Here is a 19,065-nt window from a genome sequence, read left to right as displayed (position 1 = left end):
CACACCATAGTATTCCTACCATAGTAAAAACTATAGTATTCCTACCATAGTACACACTACAGTATTCCTACCATAGTATACACTACAGTATTCCTACCATAGTATACACTACAGTATTCCTACCATAGTACACAATACAGTATTCCTACCATATAATACACTACAGTATTCCTACCATAGTATACACTACAGTATTCCTACCATAGTACACACTACAGTAATCCTACCATAGAATACACTACAGTATTCCTACCATAGTACACACTACAGTATTCCTACCATAGTATACACTACAGTATTCCTACCATAGTACACACTACAGTATTCCTACCATAGTACACAATACAGTATTCCTACCATAGTACACACTACAGTATTCCTACCATAGTATACACTACAGTATTCCTACCATAGTACACACTACAGTATTCCTACCATAGTATAGACTATAGTATGTTTTAATATGGGGAGAGAGAAAAAGAAGACTAGAGAAAGAGATGAGATATTATTTTTCTCCCAGGCTCTACAGGCAGACAGACTGTGATTTCAGTCTTCTAGAGATATTATTTTTCTCCCAGGCTATACAGGCAGACAGACTGTGATTTCAGTCTTCTAGAGATATAATTTTTCTCCCAGGCTCTACAGGAAGACAGACTGTGATTTCAGTCTTCTGGCATTGTTGGTTAGTTAGGCCTAAAGAGAAACAGGATTTGGTTGGGAGGCCCATTGTGACTCCCGCTGCCCGGTCTGGCTTCCCTTCCTGATCCCTGTCACATGACTGGGGTGTGGTGGGACCTGCCAGATGGGAACGTTGACACTTAGCACCACAGAACCTACTTCCTCTCAGACAAGTTTTAGGTCAGGGACAAAATTTGCTTCAAAGAACAGACACGTTCTGATTCCTATCAAGAGTAGAGGACAGAGCAGGAGCCAGAGAAGGAGCCAGAGAAGGAGCCAGAGAAGGAGCCAGAGAAGGAGCCAGAGAACGGGCACCTAACTATTGGGATAAGATTTTTTTATCTCGCAACAGGGATGTTAGGTAAGTAGGACGATTGTGGAGCAGGGCTTTGTGAAGAGTGTAATGATGTGATATACATGACGTCAGAGGTCCAGCCAATCTTTTGGTAAAGAATACAGTGATGAGTAATAAAACTGTCTCCTGTCATAAAACGAAGGGCATTCTGAAAAACACCATCTAGAGGTTTAATAGGAGAAGCAGCTGCATTTTGATAAATAGTATCACCATAACAACAACAGGTAGAAAGGTTGATACATAGTATCACCATAACAACAACAGGTAGAAAGGTTGATACATAGTATCACCATAACAACAACAGGTTGAAAGGTTGATACATAGTATCACCATAACAACAACAGGTAGAAAGGTTGATACATAGTATCACCATAACAACAGGTAGAAAGGTTGATAAATATTGTCACCATAACAACAGGTAGAAAGGTTGATAAATAGTATCACCATAACAACAGGTAGAAAGGTTGATAAATAGTATCACCATAACAACAGGTATAAAGGTTGATAAATAGTATCACCATAACAACAGGCATTAGCAGGACTCTCTTTCTCTAAACCCCTGGTGATGGTGCTGTTGTTAGTGGGCTGTCTATTCTCCACACACAGATGATGCTGCTGTTAATGCGCTGTCTATTCTTTACACACAGATGATGGTGCTGTTGTTAATTAATGGGCTGTCTATTCTCCACACACAAATGATGGTGCTGTTGTTAATGGGCTGTCTATTCTCTACACACAGATGATGGTGCTGTTGTTAATGGGCTGTCTATTCTCCACACACAGATGATGCTGCTGTTAATGCGCTGTCTATTCTCCACACACAGATGATGCTGCTGTTAATGGGCTGTCTATTCTTTACACACAGATGATGGTGCTGTTGTTAATTAATGGGCTGTCTATTCTCCACACACAAATGATGGTGCTGTTGTTAATGGGCTGTCTATTCTCCACACACAGATGATGGTGCTGTTGTTAATGGGCTGTCTATTCTCCACACACAGATGATGGTGCTGTTGTTAATGGGCTGTCTATTCTCCACACACTGATGATGATGCTGTTGTTAATGGGCTGTCTATTCTCCACACACAGATGATGGTGCTGTTGTCAATGGGCTGTCTATTTTATACACACAGATGATGCTGCTGTTAATGGGCTGTCTATTCTCCACACACAGATGATGCTGCTGTTAATGGGCTGTCTATTCTCTACACACAGATGATGGTGATGTTGTTAATGGGCTGTCTATTCTCCACACACAGATGATGGTGCTGTTGTTAATGGGTTGTCTATTCTCCACACACAGATGATGGTGCCAGACCAGAGCATCATGTTATACTGTTTAAATGTCAGCCACCAGAGCATGATGTTATACTGTTTAAATGTCAGCCACCAGACCAGAGCATCATGTTATACTGTTTAAATGTCAGCCACCAGAGCATGATGTTATACTGTTTAAATGTCAGCCACCAGACCAGAGCATCATGTTATACTGTTTAAATGTCAGCCACCAGACCAGAGCATCATGTTATACTGTTTAGATGTCAGCCACCAGACCAGAGCATCATGTTATACTGTTTAAATGTCAGCCACCAGACCAGAGCATCATGTTATACTGTTAAATGTCAGCCACCAGACCAGAGCATCATGTTATACTGTTTAAATGTCAGCCACCAGTGCTGCCCATGACCCTGTATAGGCCACCAAAGCACATTAGGAATGTGACCAAATTAGATTTTTCCCACCTGAGGAACATTGCCAAGGTGTGACCGTTTCTCTCTCAGGCTGATACAGAGAGACTCATCCATGCTTTTATTACAAGCAATCTTGACTACTGTAATGCTCTCCTGTCTGGTCTACAGAATGCTGCAGCACGGGTACTGACCAAGACCAGATGGAGAGGACACATTACACCGGTGTTAAGGTCTCTGCACTGGCTGCCTGAGAGTGTTAGAATTAATTTTAGGATTCCACTATTGGTTTTTAAATCAATCCACCATTGTGCAGCTCAATACATATCAGACATGCTTTATGTTATGTTCCCAGTAGGTCGGCCAGCACTTGTTTTTAAACTATCCCAAAGCCCAGGACCATGAGGCATAGAGAGACAGCCTTTAGTTACTATGCCCGCAAGCCTCTAGTTACTATGCCCGCAAGCCTCTAGTTACTATGCCCGCAAGCCTCTAGTTACTATGCCCGCAAGCCTCTAGTTACTATGCCCGCAAGCCTCTAGTTACTATGCCCGCCAGCCTTTAGTTACTATGCCCCCAGCCTTTAGTTACTATGCCCGCAAGCCTCTTGTTACTATGCCCGCAAGCCTCTAGTTACTATGCCCGCCAGCCTTTAGTTACTATGCCCGCAAGCCTCTAGTTACTATGCCCCAGCCTTTAGTTACTATGCCCCCAGCCTTTAGTTACTATGCCCCCAGCCTTTAGTTACTATGCCCCCAGCCTTTAGTTACTATGCCCCCAGCCTCTAGTTACTATGCCCCCAGCCTTTAGTTACTATGCCCCCAGCCTTTAGTTACTATGCCCCCAGCCTCTAGTTACTATGCCCCCAGTCTTTAGTTACTATGCCCCCAGCCTTTAGTTACTATGCCCCCAGCCTTTAGTTACTATGCTCCCAGCTTTTAGTTACTATGCCCCCAGCTTTTAGTTACTATGCCCCCAGCTTTTAGTTACTATGCCTCCAGCCTTTAGTTACTATGCCTCCAGCCTTTAGTTACTATGCCCCCAGCCTTTAGTTACTATGCCCCCAGCCTTTAGTTACGATGCCCCCAGCCTTTAGTTACTATGCCCCCAGCCTTTAGTTACTATGCCCCCAGTCTTTAGTTACTATGCCCCCAGACTTTAGTTACTGTTCCCCCAGCCTTTAGTTACTATTCCTCCAGCCTTTAGTTACTATGCCCCCAGCCTCTAGTTACTATGCCTCCAGCCTTTAGTTACTATGCCTCCAGCCTTTAGTTACTATGCCCCCAGGCTTTAGTTACTATGCCTCCAGCCTTTAGTTACTATGCCCCCAGCCTTTAGTTACTATGCCCCCAGTCTTTAGTTACTATGCCCCCAGTCTTTAGTTAATATGGCCCCAGCCTTTAGTTACTATGCCCCCAGCCTTTAGTTACTATGCCCCCAGCTTTTAGTTACTATGCCTCCAGCCTTTAGTTACTATGCCCCCAGGCTTTAGTTACTATGCCTCCAGCCTTTAGTTACTATGCCTCCAGCCTTTAGTTACTATGCCCCCAGCCTTTAGTTACTATGCCCCCAGCGTTTAGTTACTATGCCCCCAGCCTTTAGTTACTATGCCCCCAGCCTTTAGTTACTATGCCCCCAGTCTTTGGTTACTGTTCCCCCAGCCTTTAATTACTATGCCTCCAGCCTTTAGTTACTATGCCCCCAGCCTCTAGTTACTATGCCTCCAGCCTTTAGTTACTATGCCTCCAGCCTTTAGTTACTATGCCCCCAGGCTTTAGTTACTATGCCTCCAGCCTTTAGTTACTATGCCCCCAGCCTTTAGTTACTAAGCCCCCAGTCTTTAGTTACTATGCCCCCAGCCTCTAGTTACTATGCCCCCAGCCTTTAGTTAATATGGCCCCAGCCTTTAGTTACTATGCCCCCAGCCTTTAGTTACTATGCCCCCAGCCTTTAGTTACTATGCCCCCAGTCTTTAGTTACTATGCCCCCAGGCTTTAGTTACTATGCCCCCAGCCTTTAGTTAATATGGCCCCAGCCTTTAGTTACTATGCCCCCAGCCTTTAGTTACTATGCCCCCAGCCTTTAGTTACTATGCCCCCAGCCTTTAGTTACTATGCCCCCAGCCTTTAGTTACTATGCCCCCAGCCTTTAGTTACTATGCCCCCAGCCTCTGGAACAACCTGCCAGAGAACCTGAGGGGGACGAAACTGTGGACATGTTTAAAATAGATATTTGTGGCTTTGATTTTCCTCAGGGTGCTTTTTAGTAGTTCTGTTTTTATTGTTATTCTTTTGTTTTTATCCTCTGTTTGTTGTGTAGTAAATATTTCAGGTTTTATTTTCATTGTTTTTTTGTTTTTCCCTGTGAAGCACATTGTGTTGCATTTCATGTCTGAAATGTGCTCTATAAAATAAAGCTTAATTTGATTAATCCTTTACAAACATATGATGTTGCTGTTGTTAATGGGCTGTCTATTATTTACACCCTCCTAACCCTCCTAACCCTCCTAACCATTACCCATTTATCAATCCATCCTCCCTACATCCATCCATCCATCCTCCCTACATCCATCAATCCATCCTCCCTACATCCATCCATCCTACATTCCTCCATCCATCCCATCCTCCCTACATCCATCCTACATTCCTCCATCCTCCCTACATCCATCCATCCTTCTTATATCCATCCATCCATTCATCCTCCCACATCCATCCTCCCTACATCCATCCATCCATCCTCCCTACATCCATCAATCCATCCTCCCTACATCCATCCATCCATACTCCCACATCCATCCATCCTCCCACATCCATCCATCCATCCCCCTACATCCATCCATCCTCCCTACGTCCATCCATCCATACTCCCACATCCATCCATCCTCCCACATCCATCCATCCATCCCCCTACATCCATCCATCCTCCCTACATCCATCCATCCATCCTCCATCCACCCTCCTACATCCATCCATCCATTCATCCTGCTACATCCATCCTTCCTACATCCATCCATCCATTCTACATCCATCCATTCATCCTCCTAAATACATCCTCCTTACATCCATCCTTCCTACATCCATCCATCCATTCTACATCCATCCATTCATCCTCATACATCCATCCTTCCTACATCCATCCTTCCTACATCCATCCATCCTCCTACATTCATCCTTCCTACATTTATCCATTCTACATCCATCCATTCATCCTCCCTACATCCATCCATCCTCCTACATTCATCCTTCCTACATCCATCCATCATTCCTACATCCATTCATCCTCCCTACATCCATCCTCCCTACATCCATCCTTCCTACCTCCATCCATCCATCCTCCTACATTCATCCTTCCCACATCCATCCTTCCTACATCCATCCATCCTCCTACATTCATCCTTCCCACATCCATCCATCCTACATCCATGCATCCATCCATCCATCCTACATCCATCTATTAATTCATCCATCCTTCCTACATCCATCCATCCTCCTACATCCATCCTCCCGAAATTCATCCATTAATCCATCCTCTTACATCCATCCTTCCATCCATCCTCCTACATCTGCCCTTCCCACATCCATTCATCCTTCCATCCATCCATCCACTCCAACCATCCATCCACTCAGCTACAGTAAGCATCAATCCACTCCATCCATCCATCTATCTATCCATCCTACATCCATTCATCCATCCATCTATCCATCCTTCCTACATCCTTCCTACAGGCATCCACTCATTCATCCATCCATCCTTCTTACATTCATCTATCTATCCATCCTACATCCATTCATCCATCCATTCATTCTTCCTACAGCCATCCACTCATTCATCCATCCACCCATCTAATCATCCTTCCTACATTCTTCCTACAATCATCCATCCTACATCCTTCCTACATCCATTCACTTAAAATGGCACATAGAGCAGGAGTCAGTTGACAGGCTTCTGAGAGATTTCAGAACAAGGTCTTTATATAGCATAACACTTGCTTGTTATGGATTTCTGTAGTTTCCACTACTTGTTCTTTTGTCTACAGCCCTTACTACTACAGGCCCATTGAAAAGAGAGGCCTATTTATTTCCTTTATTAGGAATGTAATAGTTATGTAGAATAAACTTCCCACAGGAAGAAAAGAGAGGGATACAGAACTGAAGGAAAAACAACATTATAGCACCATTACATTTCTGTACCTTCTCAGCCAAGGGACAGGGCTGTGTCCCCAATGGCAACCTATTCATTATATAGTGCCCTACTTGAGATCAGGGCCCAGAGGGATCTGGTTAAAAGTAGTGCACTTTAAAAGGAATAGGGTGGCATTTTGGAGCATAGAAAAAGACTCCTGTAGGAACAACCAGACTGCCCTCAAACTGTCTACAGTGCATTCGGAAAGGATTCAGACCTCTTCACTTTTTCCACATTTTGTTACGTTACAGCCTTATTTTAAAATGGATTAAATTGTGTGTGTGTGTCCCCCTCCCCCCCAGTCAATATATACACAATACCCCATCATGACAAAGCAAAAACAGGTTAAGAAATTTTTGCTAATTTATTACAAATAAAAAACGGAAATATCACATTTACATAAGTATTCAGACCCTTTACGCAATACTTTGTTGAAGCACCTTTGGCAGCGATTACAGCCTTGAGTCTTCTTGGGTATGATCCTACAAGCTTGGCACACCAATATTTGGGGAGTTTCCCACATTCTTCTCTGCAGATCCTCTAAAGCTTTGTCAGGTTGGATGGAGAGCGCCGCTGCACAGGTATTTTCAGGTCTCTCCAGAGATATTAGATCGGGTTCAAGTCCAGGCTCTGGCTGGGCCACTCAAAGACATTCAGAGACTTGTCCCGAAGCCACTCCTGCTTTATCTTGGATGTGTGCTGAGGGTCGTTGTCCTGTTGGAAGGTGAACCTTCGCCCCAGTCTGAGGTCTTGAGCACACTGGAGCCGGTTTTCATCAAGGATCTCTCTGTATTTTGCTCCATTCATCTCTCCCTCGATACTGACTAGTCTCCCAATCCCTGCCACTGAAAAACAACCCCACAGCATGATGCTGTCAACACCACGCTTCACCGTAGGGAAGGTGCCATGTTTCCTCCAGATGTGATGCTTGGCATTCAGGCCAAATAATTCAATATTGTTTTCTTCAGATCAGAGAATCTTGTTTTGTCATGGTCTGAGAGTCCTTTAGGTGCATTTCGGGCAAACTCCAAGCAGGCTGTCATGTTCATTTTACTGAGGAGTGGCTTCCATCTGGCCACTCAACCATAAAGGCCTGAATGGTGGAGTTCTTCAGAGATGATTGTCCTTCTGGAAGGTTCTCCCATCTCCACAGAGGAAATGTGGAGCTCTGTCAGAGTGACCATCGGGTTCTTAGCCACCTCCCTGATCAAGGCCCTATTATTTATTCCACCTTTATTTAACCAGGTAGGCCAGATCACCTTTATTTAACCAGGTAGGCCAGATCACCTTTATTTAACCAGGTAGGCTAGTTGAAAACAAGTTCTCATTTACAACTGCGACCTGGCCAAGTTAAAGCAAAGCAGTTCGACACATACAACAACACAGAGTTACACATGGGATCAACAAATGTACCGTCAATAACACAATAGAGAAATATATGTATAGTGTGTGAAAATGTAGCAAGATTAGGGAGGTAAGGCAATAAAAAGGCCATAGCGGCAAAATAATTCCTGTGAACTGATAAACAACAACAGTAAAGAACTAGGTTGTTACATTCATGTCTACTGATAAACACCAACAGTAAAGAACTAGGTTGGTACATTCCTGTTTACTGATAAACAACAACAGTAAAGAACTAGGTTGGTACATTCCTGTCTACTGATAAACACCAACAGTAAAGAACTAGGTTGGTACATTCCTGTTTACTGATAAACACCAACAGTAAAGAACTAGGTTGGTACATTCCTGTCTACTGATAAACACCAACAGTAAAGAACTAGGTTGGTACATTCCTGTTTACTGATAAACACCAACAGTAAAGAACTAGGTTGGTACATTCCTGTCTACTGATAAACACCAACAGTAAAGAACTAGGTTGGTACATTCCTGTTTACTGATAAACACCAACAGTAAAGAACTAGGTTGGTACATTCCTGTCTACTGATAAACACCAACAGTAAAGAACTAGGTTGGTACATTCCTGTTTACTGATATACACCTGGTCTTTGTTCTGAGACTATGGATGCATCCCAATGGTTCCCTACTTCCTATAGAGTGCACTATTTAGACCAGAGTTCTCTGTGGGTCCAGGTTAGCGCACTAAAAAAGGAATAGGGTGCCATTTGGGTCTCAGCCTGTGAGTAGAGTAGTAGTGTGAGGGACTGCAGGTAGGTAGGCTATGATGTCAGACATTGATTGAGGTCTTCATCGCCCCCTGTCTGTCTCAGTGAAGTATTACCACCATAAAATAAAAGATACCACCAGCTGAGAGACAAACATTACACCAGGCGTAGTATACTATTCACAATACTTTAGAATAATATATTTCCAAGTGAGAATCTCCAACCAAGATATTATTAAGTGATAATAGGCTATAGCCATTATGGACATGAAATATGGTTTTATCATCAACCTCAACAAAGGATCACTAGGACAATGGCTCTCTGTACTGTACATCTGGGAACTCATTCTACTACTGGGAAGCAACGCATATAAACTCTGTGTGTAGTAGAGATGCATCAAATCATCTGTCAAATAGTGGTAATAAAAAGCCTGTCTGCCCATAGTGGCAGAGGTAGATCACACCAGTTTGTGCACTGGAAACTTTCACTGTGGTGTGTAAAAAGTTACCACGATTATACTCTGTGTTTCTGTCAATGGCTTTTTCGACTGGGATTATCATAGTCTACACATAATTACACCAAACAACAATATGCCTCGGACAAGTTGTCTCACTACCCCACTAACACAGTCATACATTTTTTTTCTACAGACGGACAATAAAATGATGAGGGCTATGATAGCGGAGCTGTACCTGGACGTCAGAACATACCCCGACACTCTATTCCGTTATTGGGGAGAACAGTAGGAAGAACATACCCCGACACACTATTCCGTTATTCCGTTATTGGGGAGAACAGTAGGAAGAACATACCCCGACACACTATTCCGTTATTGGGGAGAACAGTAGGAAGAACATCTGTGCCATTACCTTTCACTTGAGCAGCAGAAGAATAGGCTAATATTCGGGAAGATAGACGAGACGGTTATTATCCTTGTCTACAGATTAAACCGTGTTCATCCATAGAAACGCTCCAACGTGTGAAGTTCCATAGACCCTCTCTCTCCTCTCTCCGGCTGCTGTTCGGTGTGATATCCATCTAGAGACCGCTTTAGTCCGCGATGACAGCGGAGCAGAGCAGGGTGCCACCGCTGACGGATAGCTCCTCCCTCCGCCTTCCTTAATGTGATGATTTGTGGGAATAGAGAGATCCAGCCAAACACACAAGCGGAGAAGAGAACAGAGGAAATTTATTTGTTAATAATTGTAATTTAGTCACTGAAGTGAAAAGAGAGAATAACGGCGAGGTGTGACCCTGACGAATATTTATCTCTGTTTGTGAGAATAAGGCACAAAATAGCAGGCCCAAATTGAATAGCCCTATATTCTGGATAATAGACATTACATTTGTATATATATATTTATTTAAAGCAATCGGCATATCATAGCCTATCTCTGAATAAAGCCCCACAGTGGCACCAACTGGCGAGCTGCAGGAAAATGGCTCTAACTTGTTGTATCATGGAAATAAAAGCAATACTATACGGTCAAATTAAGTCTCTAATATGCTATCAGTTTTCTCTATGCTATTTGTCCATAAAGGATATTGAGTTATATTATATTCTGTTGTATTATATTATTTGCTTTAAGGATACATTTCCTGGGTTATTAGTATGGATAGTTAGTTATATATTTTTTAAATGTGTTATTAGTGTGCATTTGTAGCTCAATATGACTCCTAATAAATCTGCTAATGTAACATTACTCACCCTTTTTTTAACGTGGTCAGGACTGAAAACTACTATTCCCAGAATCCTCTGGCATCACATGACATAAAAGATGCGTGACGGAAACCAGTTTGTTTCCACGGAGCTGAAGAAGCTTGTGGGTTATCGGTGCTGACAGGCTAATTTACGGATTTTCTCCTCCATTTCAGCTGTGATTCTCTCGTAAATTATACAAAAACCAAACGTTGTTTTCTTCCTAAGGGGTCTGATTGATGTTTAACCAATTCATTCAACGAGGGATCTCCATTCAGAATGGTATCACTGGCAACTCTGGGCTGAGAGTGAATCCGTCAAATTCTTGTTGCTCGGACACCTGTCGCAATGGCACAATGACAGAGCAATTAAATAACAACGAAACTCTCTTTTCTTTCGAACTATTGGTGGAATATATCAGAATAGACAAAACCAGAAAATGTCTAAATTATTCAGATGAATTAGCCCTCGGTGTGAGACTACTGGACTTCCCAACTCTGCTCATCTATCAACCAGAAACGTCTACTCCACTGCTAGATCAACGGCACCATGAGGACGAGGACATTGAGAAGGAAAACCAGCTCTATCAAGCCCACGACACGTTTCAATACCCTTTCAACAAAGGCAAGTCGTGTTTGTTCAAAACCCACCTGGACTCCCTCCACACCCACCTATCCAACACTCCTCTGCATGCTGTGGTCCTGGATATGAGGGGAGAGGTTCCCACGTTGATAGGCAGCTCGATGGTGTCTCTGGTCAGGTTGATAGACTGTATCAGGTGTGATGTGGAGGTTCATGGTATCTCCTCTCCCTCTTCCCAAGGAGAGAAAGGACTTGTTGATTTATTTAATCTCATGGGAGAGAAAATAGGTGTTCTTTCTTTGGGATATAATCTGTTCAGTCTGGGAAGTAGTTCATTACCACATATACCTGATAACAGGGTATTGCCAGTTGGTATTACACACGGGACGGAATCTATGAAACCAATAGAACATTTACAGGTCGATCGTGGGAAAGGAACGATGCAACCACTTGACTTGGACATTGACAACAGGCCTTCCAAGGTCCTTTATCAGAATATTCATATAAATGACAAGCCCAGTGAGATAGTGGTGTCAGAAGCACGGCAGACTGTTCCAGTTTCAACTGGCACTCAAACAGAACATTCTAGAAGCAAGCAGCATCACCGAACACTCAGAGTGGCTGCTATCGATGAGGAGCATGATGAGGGAAGCCTCTGTGTTCAGCCCCCATCTCTTTACTACAGCAGTTCTGTAGAACAACAACATGAGAATGAACCAGGCCACTACAGGGTGTTAGACATGGAGTCTCTCAGGGTCGAGGATCTGGACTTGGGGAATGAGGAGACACCTGATGAGACACAGGTTCCTGCTACAGACCACAGGTGTAGACAGAGACAGGATGTGGTTATGGAGTCTAGAGGCAGGGAAGAGAGGGGACAGCACCAACCCCAGCAGACGGCATCTATCTTAGGGGAGGCTCTGAGACCGCTCCCTCTATTGAACACCTTGCTAGTTGAGCTCGCCCAGCTGAGTGGACAGAGTCAGACCCAGCTACAGCAGCTCTTTTCAGTCCACCCCAACCTAGCATGGATCTACAGGCCACTGACAGAGCCTTCTAATGGACAGGTATGATACTGTATGTACATTGTGTCATTTCTTATGTCTGTATATTTGTGTCTACTGCTGGCATTTAGCCAAGTCAAATTCTGTGTATATGTGAATGTTTTTGATGAATAAAGGTGATTGTGATTCTGACAGGCGGACTGGCCTCAGTCCCAGGGCCTACGAGACACCACAACATCACCACAGAGAGGCAGGCAGTCTCCTTGCCCAGTGGTTCCCGAACTATGGGTCAGACCTAGCCCCAGAGTGAAGAATAGGCCTCTTCAGGAACAATGCAGCACTACCACACAAAGTTATATCAGAAAAACAAACTGGGAGAATACAATGAGTGGCAATACAGTGTCCAAGTCCTCTCCCAAGAAGAAGTTAGGTTTTGGAATGACAAAAACGTTCCGCCTAAGAATGAAGCAGATTCAACCTTGTGGGATGAAATGCCACCTCCATGAGTGCAGAAAGCAACAGACAGACAAACAGATACTCAAGACCAAGGGTCCTGGCAGGAAGTCCAACAACACTAACAGACAAACGGATAAACCTATAGATGGGAGGAAGCTACTCAATAGGAATGATATTCTAAATGAGGACATTGCGACTTCGATAAGTAGCCTAGACAGAGACCGTGAACGGCAGGGAAACATCTCAACAGGAACCCAGCAGGAACTATCAAACACATTCACAACTAGTGTCAATGCAGAGGATTTTTACTGTAAGAGAGATGACTCCTCCCAAAGATTACCAAAACAGAAACCATCATCCCATTCCAAGCAGGACAGTCACAGTAAACTGTGGGTGCATATTCCCAGTGTTGATCACACAGAGGAGGTGTTACGGAGTGGAGAGTACGACCATGCTGACTCTGACAGCAGAGGAGACGGGGATGAGACGCCAAGAGGCCCCAAACCCAGACCACACCTTTTAGACTCTGGCCACAAGCCCCACATGTCAGACACCAGAAGAAGCCCCAGACTCAAACACCCCCACTCAGCCTCCAGCAGTGATAGATTGGACAGTGTGGGGGCAGTAGAATACCTGGATGACTTCAGCAGTCTAGACCCTACTGATGGTGACGGGTTCTCACCTTCAACTGACCTTCTCAGTAGCCCTGAACCTGTTTCAGGTAGGACTAGGAGGAGGAGCCCCGAGCCTGTTGGGCGTGGGAAGACTAGGGGGAGGAGCCCTGAGCCTGTTTCAGGTAGGAGGACTAGGGGGAGGAGCCCTGAGCCTGTTGGGGGTGGGAAGACTAGGGGGAGGAGCCCTGAGCCTGTTGGGGGTGAGAAGACTAGGGGGAGGAGCCCTGAGCCTGTTGGGGGTGGGACCAGGGACAAGAGGAGGAGCCGAGTGTCAGGTGACCATAACTCTGACGGCTCCAGTGTCTCAGAGAGAAGCCAGAGAAGAACAGTGGCTCCGCCTCTTCCAGTTCCTGTTAAAGCTGAGACGTCTCCCCAGCGCTCCCTGCTGAACACGCACGTCATCAGACCTCGTACCCAGGCCTCAGTCCTCAGCGTCTCCTCTGACAACAGTGTTGGAGACTCGCCTGCATCCATACACTCAGTCCGCTCTAGAACTCAGCTGGCAGCAAGACCTTGTAGTGGAGGAGTCATGAGGTCTGGTTCTGGGGCTAGAAGAACCTCAACCAACAGGCCTGGTGGCACTTGGTCTCAGGGAGCCAAGGGGTCTTTCTCTGAGAGTCTCAAAGCATCAGGCCAACTCAGTGACATCCATACTGGCTACATCCCCAAAGAACCCAAGGACAGAGCACCAGACAGAGGATACTCTGTAGACACCCACACTGACTCTATCCACACTAAGAACAGTAGGTCAGACAGGGGATACTCTGTAGACACCCACACTGACTCTATCCACACTAAGAACAGTAGGTCAGACAGGGGATACTCTGTAGACACCCACACTGACTCCATCCACACTAAGAACAGTAGGTCAGACAGGGGATACTCTGTAGACACCTGCATCTCTACTGACTACAACTCCTCACCTGAGTCCCACAAGGCTGAAGATATAGAAGAGGAGCTAACTGAGGAGGCAGGAGAGGAGCTAACTGAGGAGGCAGGAGAGGAGCTAACTGAGGAGGCAGGAGAGGAGCTAACTGAGGAGAGGAGCTAACTGAGGAGAGAGGAGAGGAGCTAACAGGAGGCAGGAGAGCTAGCTAACCGAGGAGGCAGGAGAGCTAGCTAACCGAGGAGGCAGGAGAGCTAGCTAACCGAGGAGGCAGGAGAGCTAGCTAAAGAAGCTATAGATGAACTGGGTTCTCTGGGGTTCAGTAATGAGTAGCAACATGTCTCTGAGCTGGTAGTTAACAAGCTCCATGGATACACCTTCTAGAAGACCCACATGAAGAATGTGCTTCCTAGGGACAAATGTATCAAGCATCTCAAGGTAGTGCTGCTGATCTAGGGTCAGATATTCCCTGTCCATATGATCCTACTTGTGATATTAAAGGCAAAACCAGTTCTCCTACTCTAATGCTGTGTTTACACACTAATTGGTATTTTCACCAATCAGATCAGTTCTGAAAATGATCTGATATGAAAAGATTCTAAGTGATTGGTCAAAAGACATATTAGTGGAAAAGATATCAGAATTGGGCTGCCTGTGTAAACACAGACCATGATGCTTGATACATATGGGCCCTGACATAGTCCACATCTGGTTTACTGATAGAGCAATGGTGTGGAGACAGACATTGTTAGTCATTCTGAATTTGGACGTGCGGGATACTTCCATTTTAATATCTCATTCTGTACGGCACTAGACTAAACTGAATGTAATGTTGTATCAATCATTCATAAATTCAAAGGGCTAATTGAATAATTTACTTCCATGTTAGACTATTGACTGTGTGAGCGGGCTTGGGAATTCCCTAATATGAATACGTTATCAAAAAGCAAGACTGTTTTAGTTTAAAATGTCTTTCCCAAGTTATTAAAATGCTTCTGTTGTTTTATCTATACATTCAATTGTGAAAATAATTTAAATGTGTTGATGAGTTACATACTACTTAAGTTGTGCATGAAAATGCCACTCAATATATGCAAGTCCACAAGGCTACTACACAATGCCAAAGGGAGCAGGTAGAGAGATATGTTGATGCCTACCCTCAGTCATGGATCTCCTGAATACTATGGCTTTGAATTGACATAGAGCAGCGGGGTTTCAACCTTTTCTCACCCCCTCCTAGGCAAACCGGCAACCCAGGAACCATTATATATTAACAAAAACAAATTGTCTTATTATCAAGTGAATGATTATAGAAGGCAGAAGTAATCAACATTTTAAAATGAATAGATTTGGTAGATAATTGTTCAGTATTTTGACCTCCACACGTTATAATTGGAAGAGGAAGGGTAAACTCTAACATAGCGTATTATATAGAAAGGTAACTCCAAGCCTAAGAGCAGCTGGTTAAACAAAGGTTAGCCATGTGTTGGCAAAAAATTAATGTCCAAGTCTTATCTTGGCGTGACATTTTGAGTAATGTGTAATTCTCAGACAAGGTGACTTTTATCAATATATTCACCTCAATTTATTGTCAAAATGGTGAAATGCTGATTAGAAACAGAGAAGACCTCAAGAAGACTACAAATCCCCGCAGAAAGCTCCTGTACATGTTCACCAGCGTGACCAGAGGCCGCCGTTACCCAATCCATGATGAATACATGTGCTGTATTGAAATTCATTTAATAAAGTGTTGAACATCTTCCATCCCCTTTCTCTGTCTTAGCTAGCCACTGACTACAATTTAGCTAGCTAGTTGTTTAGCTAGCTAGCTAATTATGTTGTACAGTATTACTTAGCCTAGACAATTGTTTGTACAGTATGTTGATTTTGGTGTCTATTTCAGAACTTAAGGCATTTCAAATCAAATCAAATTTTATTTGTCACATACACATGGTTAGCAGATGTTAATGCGAGTGTAGCGAAATGCTTGTGCTTCTAGTTCCAACAATGCAGTAATAACAAGTAATCTAACTAACAATTCCAAAACTACTGTCTTGTACACAGTGTAAGGGGATAAAGAATATGTACATAAGGATATATGAATGAGTGATGGTACAGAGCAGCATAGGCAAGATACAGTAGATGGTATCGAGTACAGTATGTACAAATGAGATGAGTATGTAAACAAAGTGGCTAGTGATACATGTATTACATAAGGATACCGTCGATGATATAGAGTACAGTATATACGTATGCTTATGAGATGAATAATGTAGGGTAAGTAACATTTATATAAGGTAGCATTGTTTAAAGTGGCTAGTGATATATTTACATCATTTCCCATCAATTCCCATTATTAAAGTGGCTGGAGTTGAGTCAGTGTCAGTGTGTTGGCAGCAGCCACTCAGTGTTAGTGGTGGCTGTTTAACAGTCTGATGGCCTTGAGATAGAAGCTGTTTTTCAGTCTCTCGGTCCCAGCTTTGATGCACCTGTACTGACCTCGCCTTCTGGATGATAGCGGGGTGAACAGGCAGTGGCTCGGGTGGTTGATGTCCTTGATGATCTTTATGGCCTTCCTGTGACATCGGGTGGTGTAGGTGTCCTGGAGGGCAGGTAGTTTGCCCCCGGTGATGCGCTGTGCGGACCTCACTACCCTCTGGAGAGCCTTACGGTTGAGGGCGGTGCAGTTGCCATACCAGGCGGTGATACAGCCCGCCAGGATGCTCTTGATTGTGCATCTGTAGAAGTTTGTGAGTGCTTTTGGTGACAAGCCGAATTTCTTCAGCCTCCTGAGGTTGAAGAGGCGCTGCTGCGCCTTCTTCACGATGCTGTCTGTGTGAGTGGACCAATTCAGTTTGTCTGTGATGTGTATGCCGAGGAACTTAAAACTTGCTACCCTCTCCACTACTGTTCCATCGATGTGGATAGGGGGGTGTTCCCTCTGCTGTTTCCTGAAGTCCACAATCATCTCCTTAGTTTTGTTGACGTTGAGTGTGAGGTTATTTTCCTGACACCACACTCCGAGGGCCCTCACCACCTCCCTGTAGGCCGTCTCGTCGTTGTTGGTAATCAAGCCTACCACTGTTGTGTCGTCCGCAAACTTGATGATTGAGTTGGAGGCGTGCGCGGCCACGCAGTCGTGGGTGAACAGGGAGTACAGGAGAGGGCTCAGAACGCACCCTTGTGGGGCCCCAGTGTTGAGGATCAGCGGGGAGGAGATGTTGTTGCCTACCCTCACCACCTGGGGGCGGCCCATCAGGAAGTCCAGTACCCAGTTGCACAGGGCGGGGTCGAGACCCAGGGTCTCGAGCTTGATGACGAGCTTGGAGGGTACTATGGTGTTGAATGCCGAGCTGTAGTCGATGAACAGCATTCTCACATAGGTATTCCTCTTGTCCAGATGGGTTAGGGCAGTGTGCAGTGTGGTTGAGATTGCATCGTCTGTGGACCTATTTGGGCGGTAAGCAAATTGGAGTGGGTCTAGGGTGTCAGGTAGGGTGGAGGTGATATGGTCCTTGACTAGTCTCTCAAAGCACTTCATGATGACGGATGTGAGTGCTACGGGGCGGTAGTCGTTTAGCTCAGTTGCCTTAGCTTTCTTGGGAACAGGAACAATGGTGGCCCTCTTGAAGCATGTGGGAACAGCAGACTGGTATAGGGATTGATTGAATATGTCCGTAAACACACCGGCCAGCTGGCCTGCGCATGCTCTGAGGGCGCGGCTGGGGATGCCGTCTGGGCCTGCAGCCGTGCGAGGGTTAACACGTTTAAATGTCTTACCTCGGCTGCAGTGAAGGAAAGACCGCATGTTTTCGTTGCAGGCCGTGTCAGTGGCACTGTATTGTCCTCAAAGCGGGCAAAAAAGTTATTTAGTCTGCCTGGGAGCAAGACATCCTGGTCCGTGACTGGGCTGGATTTCTTCCTGTAGTCCGTGATTGACTGTAGACCCTGCCACATGCCTCTTGTGTCTGAGCGGTTGAATTGAGATTCTACTTTGTCTCTGTACTGGCGCTTAGCTTGTTTGATAGCCTTGCGGAGGGAATAGCTGCACTGTTTGTATTCGGTCATGTTACCAGACACCTTGCCCTGATTAAAAGCAGTGGTTCGCGCTTTCAGTTTCACACGAATGCTGCCATCAATCCACGGTTTCTGGTTAGGGAATGTTTTAATCGTTGCTATGGGAACGACATCTTCAACGCACGTTCTAATGAACTCGCACACCGAATCAGCGTATTCGTCAATGTTGTTATCTGACGCAATACAAAACATCTCCCAGTCCACGTGATGGAAGCAGTCTTGGAGTGTGGAGTCAGCTTGGTCGGACCAGCGTTGGACAGACCTCAGCGTGGGAGCCTCGTTTTAGTTTCTGTCTGTAGGCAGGGATCAACAAAATGGAGTCGTGGTCAGCTTTTTTTTTTTCAAGGATGGGGAGAAGAACGCGAGAAGTCTGGCCATGTGGAGAAGAACGCGAGAAGTCTGGCCATGTGGAGAAGACCACGAGAAGTCTGGCCATTTGGAGAAGACCACGAGAAGTCTGGCCATGTGGAGAAGACCACGAGAAGTCTGGCCATGTGGAGAAGACCACGAGAAGTCTGGCCATGTGGAGAAGACCACGAGAAGTCTGGCCATGTGGAGAAGACCACGAGAAGTCTGGCCATGTGGAGAAGACCACGAGAAGTCTGGCCATGTGGAGAAGACCACGAGAAGTCTGGCCATGTGGAGAAGACCACGAGAAGTC

The 19,065-nt window shown here is 44.9% G+C and overlaps 2 protein-coding genes across 5 annotated transcripts in view; one reads left to right on the top strand and one right to left on the bottom strand.

The window, feature by feature from the left end:
• The window catches only part of LOC110517286 (signal-induced proliferation-associated 1-like protein 2), a 317,547-nt gene extending 307,202 nt beyond the window's left edge, over positions 1-10,345 (bottom strand). For 3 of the 4 annotated variants that reach the window (XM_036945905.1, XM_036945907.1, XM_036945906.1), the window contains exon 1: positions 9,896-10,345. The gene's annotated coding sequence lies outside the window, so the exon portion shown is untranslated. The remainder of the gene's footprint in view (positions 1-9,895) is intronic. The other variant, XM_036945908.1, reaches the window with a different exon arrangement.
• A 473-nt stretch (positions 10,346-10,818) lies between these two features.
• On the top strand, positions 10,819-16,089 carry map10 (microtubule associated protein 10). The gene is made up of 2 exons (XM_021564572.2): positions 10,819-12,374; positions 12,507-16,089. Exons 1-2 carry the CDS (start codon positions 10,965-10,967, stop codon positions 14,490-14,492), a joined length of 3,396 nt encoding a protein of 1,131 aa, XP_021420247.2. The 5' UTR covers positions 10,819-10,964; the 3' UTR covers positions 14,493-16,089.
• The last annotated feature ends 2,976 nt before the right edge of the window (positions 16,090-19,065 follow it).

This window comes from Oncorhynchus mykiss, chromosome 16 (genome assembly GCF_013265735.2).
Source record: "Oncorhynchus mykiss isolate Arlee chromosome 16, USDA_OmykA_1.1, whole genome shotgun sequence".
NCBI classification, from domain to species: Eukaryota; Metazoa; Chordata; class Actinopteri; order Salmoniformes; family Salmonidae; genus Oncorhynchus; species Oncorhynchus mykiss.
The sequence above is the reverse complement of the archived record's forward strand: the minus strand, read 5'-3'. Positions and strand labels throughout refer to the sequence as shown.